At 34.7% G+C, this 16,113-nt stretch overlaps 1 protein-coding gene across 3 annotated transcripts in view; it reads left to right on the top strand.

Moving 5' to 3' along the window:
- The window catches only part of HOOK3 (hook microtubule tethering protein 3), a 107,056-nt gene that overhangs the window by 59,565 nt on the left and 31,378 nt on the right, over window positions 1-16,113 (top strand). For all 3 annotated transcript variants that reach the window (XR_009349645.1, XM_059156056.1, XM_059156057.1), the window contains exons 11-14: window positions 1,316-1,517; window positions 5,672-5,782; window positions 6,411-6,498; window positions 13,589-13,658. Coding sequence is in view for 2 of the 3 variants with exons in the window: in XM_059156056.1 (XP_059012039.1) it covers window positions 1,316-1,517; window positions 5,672-5,782; window positions 6,411-6,498; window positions 13,589-13,658 (471 nt within the window). In the remaining variant the exon portion in view is untranslated. The remainder of the gene's footprint in view (window positions 1-1,315; window positions 1,518-5,671; window positions 5,783-6,410; window positions 6,499-13,588; window positions 13,659-16,113) is intronic.

The raw sequence follows: 16,113 nt of genomic DNA, 5'->3' as shown, positions 1-16,113 counted from the left end.
TTTCTAAACAGCTGGGACAGTATCTAGCAAGTACGTGCTATATAAATGTTAAATAGAAATTAACCTCCAACCATCGCTTCATACTTGCGTAGCTCTGGAGCTTTTCTTATTACGACTCCTTTTCTTTAATTTCAAGTCCTATGGTCACAGTCTTCCTCTTCCTTGGATGCTGTCACACCCACAAGGAGTCATTTCCTTGCTAGACCATTTTATCTGCACTTTGCCTGTTCCTCAGTAAGCGCCTTCACTCCCTGCCACCTCATTTTCTGACCATTCCACTTGTATAATCTATCCTCTGTTGGATCATTCCAGCCATTTTAACTTTTGCTCTTTGAATACTGAGAAAGAATAGAGAAAATCACATAGTGCTATAGTTTTGTCCTGCTATAAATTCATGATCTTTAGTCTTCATTGGGTTCTTACCTGTGGTCCACCATTCTGCTGCTCATCATAGATAGTTCTGTCTCCCATTCCTCTCATAGCTAGTACATATTTCCATAACTTCTCACCTGGATGCCCACCCCCCACACTTCTCCATGCCTTAGTGTCAGTGGATGACATTGTCTCCTACTGCATCAAGGAAAGGGGCCATGAACTGTGGGACTCTCTATGTCCTGTAGTTCCTGCAGCTAACTGCCCTGCGTTCCCACCCTCTTTTCATTTTTGCTTTTAGAATGTAGACTTGTTATTCTTTCTCACGTCTAGTACTAATTCCTTTTTAAGTGCTCTGGATCTCAACACTTCTTGCTTACACAAGGACTGTGTAATCAGTCATCATTTCTCTTAGCATCTGGATCTCCCACCTTAGCATATGTTTATATGTTTAGGTCTCTTTCCTCTTAGACAGAAAGACTTACTACTCTCTGCTTCCCTCCAAAACAAATTCTAGATCACACAAGGTGAAATCTACATTGTCTCCTTAACACCCTAAAATTTGCCACCTCCTGCCCCCACTACTCCATGAAAAGAGCTGTTCCTGTGGTCATTAATAACATTCTAATTGCCAGATCATTTGGACCCTGCACAGTTTATTTTGCTTTTGAGCTACATGTGACTCTGCTCGTTACCCCTCCCACACACACACCACCAGCACCACTTGCTTTCCTTAAATTACATAACATTCTCCATTACACATTTTGCCGTAATTTTGGTCGTCGTTTTTAGCCTGAACAAAACATTAATCTGGAATCACCTTGGGTCTTATAATTTCATTAGCATGTGTTCTTTTCTGGCAGTCCCTCTTGGGTTAGCACTATTAAAACAGCTTTACAGCTCTGGATATGTTTCTGATTTCTGATTTCCCATCTCATTCTAGACATTCTTCTGATAAAGTGTCTAAACTAGAAGGCCAAGTGGAATCATATAAAAAGAAGCTAGAAGATCTTGGTGATTTGAGGCGTCAGGTTAAACTCTTAGAAGAAAAGAATACTATGTATATGCAGAACACTGTCAGTCTAGAGGAAGAGTTAAGAAAAGCCAATGCAGCTCGAAGTCAACTTGAGACATATAAGAGACAGGTAAAAAGAATAGTAACAAAGTTTCTTGATGATGTTTTCAGGCACGTTCTCCATTATAACCTTGTGGCTTACCAAAAATCCACTTACTTTTGTTTTCAAGGTATTGTATTTTACCTACGAAACTTAGGGTTTTTTTGTTGTTTTTTCTTAACTCAGTTTTAAATTTTAATTCCAATGTAGTTAACATTGAAACTTAATTCTTATCCAGTGGTTATTGACTAGTGTCCATAGCAGATCCTTCTGTTGTTTTTTATTTTTAAATTATTATGTAATACAAAATACACAGAAGTAAAAGAATGATACAAGTGTCTATGCTTAAAGAATAAAACAGACTCTTCCCCTCCCCATTATAGTAACCACTGTACTATTTTGTAGTTTTCATTCCATGCATCTCTTTATTCATTTGGTGCATATATATTAGTTCATATATATATAATGTATAACACTTTTGACATGGTTCAGAACTATATAAATGATATAATAAAAGGGCTCTTCTGTGATTTACTTTGCTCAGTGTATTTGGGAAATTTGTTTATGTTGATAGGTATAAAGATAGCTTTATTCATCTGTACCACTATATGCTATTATTTGGAGTCACTATACCACAGTTTACCCATTTTCCCATTGAAGGACGTACAGGATGTTTTAACTTTTTTTTTTTTTTTTTTAATTTAAGTGCCACTATACATACAATGAGAACATGTACTCTTCTATACATGTGTGAAAGTTTTACAGCTATATGGAATCTCTTCCTTAGAGTATCTTCATTTAATTAGATATTGCTAAATTGTTCTTCAAAGTGACTGTATTACTAAACAGAAGTTTTATGAATTCCTCTTGTTCTGCATCATCACCAACACATAGTATTGTCATACTTGAAATATTGCCAATTGGATGAATATGAAATAGTGTCTCCTCATGATTATACTTTGCATTACCCTAATTACAAATATATTTACTGATCACAGTTCTTTTGTGAATGGCCCACTTTAAATCTTTTATTCATTTTTACAACTATATTATTTTTTCTTACTGATTTCTGTAAGGTCTTTATATGTTCTTACTATTAATCTTTTGTCGGTTACACTTGCTGCGTTTATTTCCTGCCAATCTGTAACCTGTCTCTCTCTTTTTTTTTTTTTGAGATTAATTCTAAGATAATGAACTTTAAATATCTTTTTATGATCTGTACCTTTTATGTCTTAAATCATTTCCTACATAAGAGTGTAAGCCAACCTTTTATTTTGTTAACAAAGATTTAAAGTTTGTTTTGCACAGTTAGGTCTCTTATCCACATGGAATTAGTTCTTGTGTAGGATGCTAGGTTAAAGATCCAGGTGAAACTTTATTATCTGTGTAGGCAACCATTCAACCTAGTGCCATTTATTTAATAGTTTCTTCCACAAGGACCTGCAATTCTATCTTAGAAGTACCTATATTTTCCATCTTAAATGTAAGTTTGTTTCTTGGCACTCTCTTCTGTTTCACTGGTTTATTTGTCTAGTCTTACACCAATATCCCACTTATTATTATCTATAGTTTTTTAGTAATTTGATATATGATAATACACACACCTTGTTCTTTTTCAAAACTGTCCATTAGGCCTTTTCCTTCCCTTTATACCCAAAACTTTTGGGAATTGGAATTACATTGATGCTGTTGATTAATTTGGGGAGAATTGACATCTTTACAACAGTGAATGTTCCTGTTGGTGAATACATCTTTCCATTTATTTAGGTCTTCAGTGTCTTTCAGTTAAGTTTTTATAAGTTTCTTCTAAATGTCATGTACATGTTTTGTTGATTTTATAACTGCAGTTAGCAAAATAAAAGATCATTTTTAGTTTGTCGCTCATTTAAATGATTGAAATTGATTTTTATGTACATTTTACAACCATACCAGATTCTCATATTACTTCTAATAATGTCTGTAGGGTCTCTCATCAGAAGTCATAGACAAATTAGAGCAGTTTTGTTTGTTTCTTTCTACTCCACACCCTTTTTCTTTTTAATCAACACATTTGACTTGTAATACAGCTCTGAATAGAATTAATCATAGTAGACAACCATTTCTTGTTGATTTTATACAGAATGCTTTAAATGTTTTACCAGCATATATTAGCATGTTGAACTCCAGTTGTTTATCTTAAATGGAGGCTGAATTTAATCAGCTCCTTTTCCTATACCCTGGAGAGATACCTGTACTACTATTCCTTTCTATTAATGTGATTAATTATATTAATGTATTGTTGATGCTTAAACCATCCTTGTATTCCTGAGTTAAACTTCATAGAGTCACTGAGAATTTGTTGTTTTCACATTGTTAGTTTTGCTTTGTTCATTTTACGTAGAATCTTTTTCCTCTATGATTCACTTGAAGTTCTCTATCTCATACTTTCCTGATCTGATTTTGGTATCAAAACTATATACTAGCTTAAAGTGAGTCGAAGAAGTTTTAGTAGAACAGCTCTGTACACCATGAATGACTAGCAAATTTTTTTGCTGGCTACATTACTTTCCCAGATTTTATTATAAACTTTTCAACACACAATAAAGTTGAAAGAATTAGTGAACTTGAACATGGCCTGAGAAATTACCCCAAATAAATGTACCCCAGGAAAACTATGTGTGAAATTTAAACATATTAAATTAAAATGAGATGATTTAATTAGGGTTTCAGAAGAGAGAACAGCAAGAGTTAAAGACATTTGAAGAAAAGAATGCCTGAACAGGAGCGCCTGAGTGGCTCAGTCGGTTAGGCATCATCTGCCTTCAGCTCCAGTCATGATCCCAGGGTCCTGCTTCTCCCTCTTCTTCTTCCTCCTTGTGCTCTGTGTACACCACCCCCATCAAATAAATAAATAAAGGGGGAAAAAACCTGAACATATTTTAGAACAAATGAAGTACATTACAGATAGTATTAACAATGAATTACAAAACAAATAAGGAGTCAATAACTTGAAATATTGCAGTACAATTCTATAATATATGAATTCTCTCTACCTATTTTGATCTGTGGCTTAATGTATTTTTTCAATGATAGTATTTTTCTTTCCACAGGTTCTCTGAGTGTTCTTTCAAACCTGCCCGATCATCTTCCTTTCATAATTTAGATTTGTGTCTCTATTCTCTTTATGTATTAATCTTTGTATTTTATAACTGATAATTCCAATCAAATCTTTATAGGTCTTACTCTACTACTTTATTGTTACTACTGTTAATGTTTTCCTAACTGGTAGTTATGGTCGCTTCTTTATGGCCTTCGCTCTTTCATTTGGCTCATCTTTCTCTTCAGGAATACTTGGGGGTTTGGTTGATTTTGTGTTTGCTTTGTTTAGGCCATGTATTTCACACCACTACCAACCAAGACTAAATTAATTGCTTGAGTTAAGATTTGCAAGATAAATCATGTGATAAAAACGAAAACAAATCTACCTATTAGCAGGCCATAGTTAGAATCAGAATTTCAAGTTACACTTCATTTTAAAGATTTTATTTATTTATTTGACAGAGAGAGATCACAGTAGAGAGGCAGGCAGAGAGAGAAAGAGAGGAAAGCAGGCTTTCTGCTGAGCAGAGATCCCAATGCGGGACTCGATCCCAGGACCCTGAGATCATGACCTGAGCCGAAGGCAGCGGCTTAACCCACTGAGCCACCCAGGTGCCCCACAACATCTTCTTTTAAATTTGGAGTTCTAGATTCCTGGTATTAACAGTTGGTAGGTGCCTCATGATACTGCATAGCTTCCACACAAACTTATCACTGCAGTTTTTGCCCCTGAAGGTTTCCCTTACTTTCTTATAAGCTTAGCTGTGCAATTGGACTGTTTTCCGTTCATGTTTCTTTGGCTTTGTGCTCAAAGAGTTTGAGACTCCTTTGTTACCTGTATAATAGGATATGGAAGCCTGTTCTATAGGTTCTTTCATGATTTTGTACATTACTACTCTGGATGGTCTGGTTTTAGACCCCATAATGCCTGGGCAGATGTTTTCTACTAGATCTCTTGTTGGGATAGGCTGCTATGTCATACACTTTTTTTTTTTTTTTTTTTTAAGTATATATGGGGCAGGGAGTTTTCATAGTTCTGCAAAAGAAAACAATGAAAATTTTTAATGTTTCAAATTATACAAATTAATGGTACCTTTCTGAATCAGGTAGTAGAACTACAAAATAGATTATCTGAAGAATCGAAGAAAGCAGATAAATTAGATTTTGAATATAAGCGGCTAAAAGAAAAAGTTGACAGTCTTCAAAAAGAAAAGGATGTGAGTATAAGGCGTTTTGGCTTTGAGCACTGCTAAAATTAAGATAATGATATTTGATGCCTTTCATTAATTATTTAATTAGAGATCCTGTTTGTTTTTAAATTATAGATTAACATATGTGTTTCACAAATAAATCTAAAATAGAAGATTAAAAGAATATTTTTGGTTACACTAATTTCTTTTGTATATCTTTATCTTTTTTATTACTGTTGCTTCTTATACATTGTTCTCCTCATTACTTTCTAAAAATTTGTGTAGCTTTTTGTTTTCTGTAGAGTTAATAGAGAACACAATATTTTTTTTTGTTCAGCAAATTTTGAATCTTTTAAAAATGTTTACTTTGTAATGGTTTATGAATATTTAAAGGCTTTACTGTTTGATTTTTTTATGTCTAATGAAAGGAATGTCATTTATGTAATGTACTTATGTAAGGCAGTGTAGACACTTTTGTTTCTTATGTTTAACTGTGGATAACATTGTCTTACACATTATGATCTTTCTGTGGAAGATCAAAAGGTGAAACATGCCCATTTTCCCTGATGTTCATCATTCTCTTAGGTAAGGCAGAGGCCACTGATGAATAAATTTATAAAACTTATAACTTTCCTTCTTTTTAATGTCCCTCCAGAGGTTAAGAACAGAAAGGGATTCTCTGAAGGAAACCATTGAAGAGCTTCGTTGTGTACAGGCTCAAGAAGGACAACTCACAACTCAAGGTAAAAACTTTTCAGTAGCCAGGATTATTTATTTCTTATGGTAATAGTAGAAATTTTAGCTTCAGGGACTCCTGGGTGGCTCACTTGGTTGAGTGGCCAACTCTTTTTTTTTTTTTTTTTTTTTTTTTTTTTTTTTTTTAAGATTTTATTTGACAGAGAGCACAAGTAGGCAGAGAGGCAGGCAAAGAGAGAGGAAGGGAAGCAGACTCCCTGCTGAGCAGAGAGCCCAATGTGGGGCTCCATCCCAGGACCCTGGGATCATGACCTGAGCCGAAGGCAGAGGCTTTAACCCACTGAGCCACCCAGGTGCCCCTAAAATAAATTAAGTTTTTAAAAAATTTAGATTCATTTTAAAGTGCTTGTACCAATGGATGGAAATGAAAAATCAGTGAACAGGCCATGAAGTTGATATAAATTCTAAACTGTTACCCAGATTTTATGGCAAATAGGCTGTAGTAATGAGACCATATTTACTTGCCCATTTTGTATTTTAATTATATTTAAATATTGAATTTTGTTAGGTCAAATAACAAAAAAAAAATAACATTTGTTAAGTCACCTGCATTAATAATAAACCTGGAAAGTTATTCTGGCAAGTTTCTTATGACCGCCTTAAAAGTCAAACTTTCTAAGTCAGTGGGGTTTTGGGGGTTTTTTTCCTACCTGAGATGTGGGGTGGATATCAGTCCATTACAGGACTTCTGTCCAAAGTAGAGCTCTGCTGTTCTCACAGGGGAGGAGCAGCACTTAGCTCAGAGTTAGTCCCTCCCACTTTTGTCATCTTGCTGGCAGATGTGGAACCCGAACAGTGACTTGCACAGCTTCACAGTTGTTTGTGCCCCTCTAGTATCCAGCCCTTGGCTTTTCAGTTACCTGAAACTGGAATTTCCTCCTGACTACACCCTCCTTTTTCTCCTCCTCATTCATTCTACCTGTTACATGTCACCTTTAACCCCCTCTTTGTTGTTTCTGTTGATAAGCTGGACAGTTCTCTTCTGGCACCTTTTTCCAGCTCACACAGTCTGCCAAGCAGCCATTTTAACTGTTTTCCTCACCACTGTCTTTCCTTATCTTGAAAACTTGTGAAACCCCAATTCAGATAGCCTAAAGTTTTTTTCTCTATTCCAAATTAACCAGGGCCTGCTAAAGACAATTATATATCTTTCTCTTTTTTCTTTTTTTTTTTTTTAAAGGTATAATTGGCATATAACATTATGTTAGTTTCAGGTGTACAATCTAATGATTAATTATTTGTATATATTCTGAAATGATCACCACACTAAGTCCAATTAACATCCATCAACATACATAGTTAGAAAATTTGCTTCTCTTGTGATGAGAACTTTTAAGATCTATTCTCAGCAACTTTCAGATATGTAATACAATATTATTAACTATGGTCACCATACTGTGTACATTATATCCTTGTGACTTAGTTATATTGTATCTGGAAGTTTGTACCTTTTGACCCCCTTCACCCATTTTGCCCACCCTCTACATCCCACCGCTGGCAGCCACCAATCAGTTCTCTATTTGTGAGCTTGGGTTTTTTTTTGTTCTTGTTTTTTGTTTTGTTTTCTTTAGCGTCCACATACAAGTGTCATCACAGAGTAGGTCTGTATGTATCAGACAAACATCTATTTTCCTGTATTTGAGTTATTTCACTTAGTGTCATGCTCTTAAGGTTCATAATACCACAAATGGCAAGATTTCGTTCTTTTTATGACTGAATAATATTTATACACACAAACACTTGCCCCCTACAGTTTGTTTATTCATTTATCAATTGATGAAACTTAGGTTGTTTCCATGTCTTAACTATTGTAAATAGTAAGAGCACAGATATTTTCTCAAGTTAGTATTTTCATTTACTGTCTATAAATTCCCAGAAGAGGAATTGCTGGGTCGTTTGCTATTTCTATTTTTAATTTTTTAAGGATCCTCCATATTGTTTTCCACAGTGACTACACCAAATTACATTCCTTCCAAAAGTGCACAAAGTTTCTCTTTTCTCCACATCATCACAGCTTATTATCTTGTCCTTTGGATAATAGCTACTCTAACAGGTGTGAGGTGACATCTCATTGTAGTTTTGATATGCCTCTCCCTGATGATGAGTGATGTTGTACATCTTTTCATGTGTGTGTTGGCCATCTGTTTGTCTTTGTAAAAATGCTTATTCATATCCTCTGCCCATTTCTTAATTGTTTTTGCAGTTGAGTTGTATGAGTTCTTTGTTTTCAGTATTAATCCCATATCAGATGTATAGTTTGCAAGTATTTTCATCCATTTATTATATTGCCTTTTCATCTTGTTCGTAGTTTTCTTTGCTGTGCAGAGGTTTTTTAGTTTATAGTAGTCAGAAATAGATTTTTGCTTTTGAGAAAAGTATGTATTTTTACACACACATACACACACATAATTTTTTCTGAATGTAATTGGACCCTTGTTGCTGCTTGGTAATCCTTTCATGTATCTCTAACCAACTGTATGAGATTTCCCAAAATTTAGGCATCAGCCTAAGCCTTAATTCTTTAACTCTCAGCTCCTTTGTCATCAAGAGAGGCCATCTTATTTAAATTTACACATTTGTTTTTTTGCTACCGATAAACCTCTTACGTTTTAACCTTATTTATGTATATGTTGTTGACCTAGGAATTTTGCTCTAAAAATTTACCGTAATGAACTAAAGCGTTATTTACAATATTAAAATTTAGAAACAACCTAAAAGTTAGCAGTCTTATTCAACTGTATCCTATAGAGCCATTAAAAAGAATGAAGTAGATCATACATGCCTGACATGGAGAGTTGTGTATGTTATATCAACTTTAAAAAAAAGTTGGTGACATTGTGATAAACTTAGCAAGAGTGTTCTAAGAAATAGAAGGAAACTTCTGAACCTGATCAAGTATAACTATGAAAAACCTACAGCCAACCTGATACTTACTGCTTTTCCCCTAAGATCAGAAACAAGGCAAGGATGATCACTTTTTTTTTTCCCCTATTTTGTTATTATTTACTAAGCTCCAATATAGTTAACATACAGTGTTATATTGGTTTCAAGTGTGCAATATAGTGATTCAGGAATTCTGTACATTTCTTAGTGCTCATCAAGATAAGTGTACTTAATCCCCATCACCTATTTCATCCATCCCTCTGCTTTCCCTCTGGTAAGTTGTCTGTTCTCTGTAGTTGAGTGAGAGTCTACTTTTAGATTTGTCATTTTCTTTTTCTTTTTTTTTTTTTTTTTGAGAGAGATAGAGAGTGGAAGCAAGGAGGGACCAAGGGAGAGGGAGAGAGAAAATCTTAGCATTATACTCTCTAGCTCCATCCATGTTGTTGCAAATGGCAAGATCTCATTCTTTCTAATAACCAAATGCTATTCCAATGTGTGTGTGTGTGTGTGTGTGTGTGTGTGTGTGTGTACCACCTCTTCTTTATCCATTTATCTATCATTGGATACTTTGGCTGCTTCCATAATTTGGCTGTGGTAAATAATGCTGCAGTAAACATGGGGGTGCATATAAGGATGTTCACTCTTGCCACTTCTCTTCATCATAGTATCAGAGTTTCTAGGCAGTACAGTCAGGCAAGAAAAGAAATAAAAGGCATTCAGATTGGAAAGGAGGATGTAAAAAAAAGATCATAGAACTAGTAAATGAGTTCAGCAAAGTCTCAGGATAAAAGATTGGTGTATAAATACCAACTATATTTCTGTGTACTACTGGTAAATAATATGAAAATGAAACTACAGTAGTATCATAATGATTTAAATGCTTGGGAATAGGTTTAACAAAGTGTAAGACTTGTATACTGAAAATTATAAATCATTGCTGACATAAAGACCTAGGTATATGGGGACTCCTGGGTGGCTCAGTCAGTTAAGTGCCTGCCTTCAGCTGAGGTCATGATTACCAGGGTCCCAGAGTTGAGTCCCACATCAGGCCCCCTGTTCAGCAAGGAGCCTGCTTCTCCCTCAGCCTGCCGCTGCCCCCCTGCTTACACTCACTCTCTCTCACTCTCTCTCTGACAAATAAGTAAATAAAACCTTTAAAAAAAAAATCTAGCCATATGGAGAGACAGTCCATGTTCTGGTATCAGAAAATTAACTAGTTAAGATTGCAGTTCTCTTTATGATTTAAAGATGTGCAATCCCAGTCAGATTCTTAGCACACTTCTTTTGTAGGAATGGACAAGCTAATCCAACAATTTATATGATACTTCAAAGGAGATAGTATAACAAAAAATATATATATATATCATAGAAAGGAAAAGTTTGGACAGCTCACACATTCTAGTTTCAAATCAATAAAACTACTATAATTGAAATGCATGAAATTCACATAAGGATAGACATCTCGAGATAATAGTGTAGCACATGAATAAAATGAAGGAAAAAATCACCTGATCATCTCAATTGATACAGAAAAGGCATTTGACAAAATCTAACACCCTTTCATCATAAAATACATGCACACACACACCATAAACACTCAATAAATTAGGGAGAGTAAAAGAAAGGGAATTTCCATAACGTGATAAAAACTATATATGACAAACCCACAGTGCACATCATACTCAGTAAATGCTTTTCCTTTAAGATTGGAAGCAAGACAATTATACCGACTACCACCACTTTTATACTTCTATTCAAAATAGCACAGATGTCTAGCCAGAGCAATTAGACCAAAATTTTTTTTTTTTATCTGAGTTGGAAAGGAAGAACTAAAACTATCTCTGCAGATGACATGATCACCAAAATAAAAAAGCATCTCTTGGAACTAATAAAATGAATTCAGCAAATTTGCAGAAATACAACTCAGTTACATTAGCTACAAAAATAAATATATATGCATACACTAATAATGAACAATACAAAAAGGAAATTAAAATTTTATTTACAATAGGATCAAAAGGAATAAAATATTTGGAAATAAATTTAACCAAGGAGGCGAAGACTTGCACCCTGAAAACTGCAAAAGTATTGAGATAACAATACTACCAAAAGCAATCTACAGATCCAGTACAGTCCTTACTAAAATATTAATGGCATTTTTGCAGAAATAGAAAAACCCATTCTAAATTCATATGGAATGTCAGTGGACCCTGACTAGCCAGAGTAGTCTTGAAAAAGATTGGGAGAGCAATCAAAGCAGTGGGTATAGGCATTAAGGACAGTCATGTAGACCGATGGAATACAATAGAGAGCCCAGAAATAAACCCTCCTATATATGGTCAGTTGATTTTCAGAAACAGTGTGAAGACCATTCAGTGGTGGAACTGAAAGTCTTTTCAACATACTATGCTGGAAAAACTGGATATCCACATCCAAGAGCATAAAGTTGTACCTTATGCCATATTTAAAAAATGAACTCAAAATGGATAAAAGACCTAAATGTAAGGGTTAAAACTATAAAACTGGGATGCCTGGGTGGCTCAGTTGGTTAAGCAGCTGCCTTCGGCTCAGGTCATGATCCCAGCGTCCTGGAATCGAGTCCCACATCAGGCTCCTTGCTCAGCAGGGAGCCTGCTTCTCCCTCTGCCTCTGCCTGCCATTCTGTCTGCCTGTGCTCACTCTCTCCCCCTCTCTCTCTCTGATAAATAAATAAAATCTTTTAAAAAAATTTTTTTTTAAATATTAAAAAATTTAAAAAAAAAAACTATAAAACTTATAGAAGAAGATGGGGAATTGTAATGCCTCTGGATCTACTTCTTGGAATTGATACCAAAAGCATAAGACAATAAATGAGGAATTGGACTTCATCAAAATTAAAAACTTTGTGCATCAAAGAACAGTATTGATAGTGAAAAGGCAAACCATAAAATGGGGAGAAAATATTTGTAAATCATCTATTCAATAAGTGATTGATTTCCAGAATATATAAAGAATTTATACAACTCAACAACAGCAAAGAAATAAATAAGTTCACTAATGGTTAAAGCACTTGAATAGATGTATCTCCAAAGAAAATACACCCCCCCCAAAAAAAAGACCACATGAAAAGCTGCTCAATATCATTGTCATTAGAGATATGCAAATCAAAACCACAGTGAGGGGGCACCTGGGTGGCTCAGTGGGTTGGGCCTCTGCCTTCTGCTCGGGTCGTGATCCCAGGGTCCTGGGGTCGAGCCCCGCATCGGGCTCTCTGCTCTGCGGGGAGCCTGCTTCCTCCTCTCTGTCTGCTTGCCTCTCTGCCTACTTGTGATCTCTGTCAGATAAATAAAAAAATAAAATAAAATAAAATAAAATAAAAAAAAACCACAGTGAGATGGTTCTCATCCATTTGGAATGGATTATTACCCAAAAAAGAGAAACAGAAAGAATTCTTGGGAAGCATGTAAGAAATTGGAACTCTCATGCCTTGCTGGTAGGAATGGGTGGTTCTTTAAAAAGTTAAATATAAAGTTACCACATGATCCAGCAACTTCATTCCAAAGTAAATATCCAATTCAAAGCAAGGACTCAAGCAAATACTAGTTTACCAATGTTTGTAGCAGCATTATTCACAGTAGCTAGAAGATGGAAACAACCTGAATGTTCCTCAGCAGATGAACAGATCAAGAAAATGTACATATATTTATTTGTATACATATACGTAGCAAATGGAATATTATTTGGCCATGAAAAGAAATGAAGTGTGATAAATTCTGTAACATGTTTGAGTTTACAGAACATTCTGAATGAAATAATCCAGACACCAAAGGATAAATATTGGTATGATTTAACTTAGGTATCTAGAATGGGCAGATTTATTGAGACAGACAGAAAGTAAAATAAAGATTATGGGGGCTAAGGAAGAAGGGAATCCAGGAGTTATTTTTTAATGGTTATTAATTTATGTTTTGGGGTAAGGAGTTTTGGAAATAAGTAGGGATTCCACAGCATAGTGAATGGAGTTACTGCCACTCAGTTATACACTTCACAATTGTTAAATGACAATAAGATGACTGTAACATGGTCTTTTACATAACTAAAACAAAGACTTTAAATGTTAAAATTTTTAATGCTTAAAGTCGAGTTTCATGTAGAAACTAAAGGAATTCAGTGTACTCTCTCTACAACCTTGGATCCTTGTTTGTGTATTTATAGGGTTAATCCCTCTGGGAAGTCAAGAATCTTCAGATAGTCTGGCAGCAGAGATTGTTACACCTGAAATCAGGTAAGGAGATCATGAAATTCAGTCGTGCTGCACAGTATTCCTGGAGGAAACTTATCCCTCTGCAGTATAAAGAGAATCCGTTTCTTACTCATTTTTATTAACGGTTTCAACATGAACTCAGTATTTAATGTCTGTGTTTGCACCTTTTCAGTTGGCTGAAGAGACTTGATTTTTCCGTTTCAGTAGGACAACATTTGACACATTCACAGCAAACTAATATATTCATGATTGGATATTCTTATGAGACATTTCGCTGTGAAACCACTTGGCTTAGAAACAATGGTTATGCGTAGCCAACGACCTGCGAAATTAGTCACTAAAATTTATTTCTTAATTACATGAAATGGTCTGGGAAAGATATAATAGAAATATCTCCCCATTTTTACTACTCTTGCCTCGATATTACCTTACATTCTTATTTAGTCATAGCATTTGTAAAATTCCATTTTTTCACTATATACCTGGTTTGATATGGAAGAATGAAGAATGAAGGGAGAGGCACCAAGTGTCCAGCAGAAAGAGGATGGTTAATCCTGAATATTGTTTTTACCTTCTTTGGGACTATTTGCCCCCTTTAAAAATTGACACTGGCCTTGACTCTTCATAGCATCTTTGAGGGGTATTAAATGAAATAAGAGTTGTGTAAGAGTTTTATGAAGTCTGAAAGTTCCCGTAGGCATTTAGTTACTTTTTGAGGAAATGTCGACAAAATTTATTCTTGTTAACATTTATTTAAGGAGGAGAAACAAAAGGAGTACAATGTAGCACCAACACTGGAAGCCTCTTATATACATTTTACTTTTCTACCATCTGATGTGGTGCTTTATTATTGGGCCAATAATATTTGTAGAATGAACGAACATTTTTTTATTATGAATGCTTCCAAGTACATGGCTATACCAAAAAAATAAAAGTTTTGGAGTGCCTGGGTGGCTTAGTCGGTTAAGCATCTGACTCTTGATTTCAGCTCAGGACATGATCTCAGGGTCATGAGATCAAGCTTTGGTGCTGGGTGTAATCTGCTTAAGATTTTCTCCCTCTCTCCCTCCTCCCATTCCCCCACTCATGCATACACACTCATTCTCTCATCCATAAGTAAAGAAATAAAAATTTTAAAAACCAATTTTTTTTTAAAGATTTTATTTATTTATTTTTTATGGTGCCCCATAAAAACAATTTTTAAGGAAGCTTTCAGGTTATACCGTTGATTCAGAGGTGCTGAACCTGATGAAGAGAAAAATTATATTCAACAAATGAAATGGCTTTTTTGAGTATGACTCAATACAAATTCAAATATACTGTTTCCAGAAGAGCCATCAAGAAAATGAAATGGTGGGCGCCTGGGTGGCTCAGTGGGTTAAGCCACTGCCTTCGGCTCAGGTCATGATCTCAGGGTCCTAGGATCGAGTCCTGCATTGGGCTCTCTGCTCAACAGGGAGCCTGCTTCCATCTCTCTCTTTCTCTCTCTCTCTGCCTGCCTCTCCATCTACTTGTGATCTCTCTCTATCAAATAAATAAATAAAATCTTAAAAAAAAAAAAAGAAAACACTTTAAAAATTAAAAAAAAAGAAAGAAAATGAAATGGTAAAAGAGATGAAATATAGCACTGTATTAGTTGAAGGTGTACAACTTGATAAGATATGTCTGTATTGTGAAATGATCACTGCAATAAATTTAGCTAACATTCATCACCACACATAATTACAATTATATTTTCTTGTGGTGGTACAGCTTTTCCTTTGAGCAGTTCGGCAGATTATGGATATTGTCTACAAATATCCACAAAATTCCTTTCTAGAATTAATCCTAAGGAAATAACCAATAAAGCTGATTGTTATTAATATGTTAAAGTTCAGAATTGATAACAATCAAATTCTGAATAATTGGGCATTGATTAAATAAATAACAATTCATCTATATTGTTTAACGTGTCATTTAAAGTATTATATTACCATTGATGTGTAATATTTAATGATATGAAAAGATTGTGAAGAAGTGTAAATAGCAGATGCAGCACTAATAATCCAGCCTGTTAGCAAGAATTCAGTTTACCATATTTATAGGAATGGGTGGAATCCATATCTTGAAGGAATTCTTCATTGAATATTATATCTTGCCACCAAGTGATTAGCAGTTCAAGAGCGTAGCATTAGAGACCATGTTTTTTTATGAGAACCAAGGAACAAATATATATAGATGCATTCATAGATTAAACATTTAAACCAAAAAGTAAATAAAATTTTGAAATGGCATTAATTACAAATCATAATAATTGAAGACATTGTTATCTTCGGATTATCCATTCTGAAAAGAACATACTAAAGACCTGAAGTGTAAAATCTTAGCCAATTACAAGAGCTAAATTCTTTGCAGGGTTGTTTTTTGTTTTTTGGTTTTTTCTTTTCTGTTCTCTGTGTCAAATCTGTAATTGTGCATAGCTGGATTTTGATAATAT

Source organism: Mustela lutreola, chromosome 18 (genome assembly GCF_030435805.1).
Source record: "Mustela lutreola isolate mMusLut2 chromosome 18, mMusLut2.pri, whole genome shotgun sequence".
Classification (NCBI taxonomy): Eukaryota; Metazoa; Chordata; class Mammalia; order Carnivora; family Mustelidae; genus Mustela; species Mustela lutreola.
This window is presented reverse-complemented; position numbering and strand designations above follow the sequence as displayed.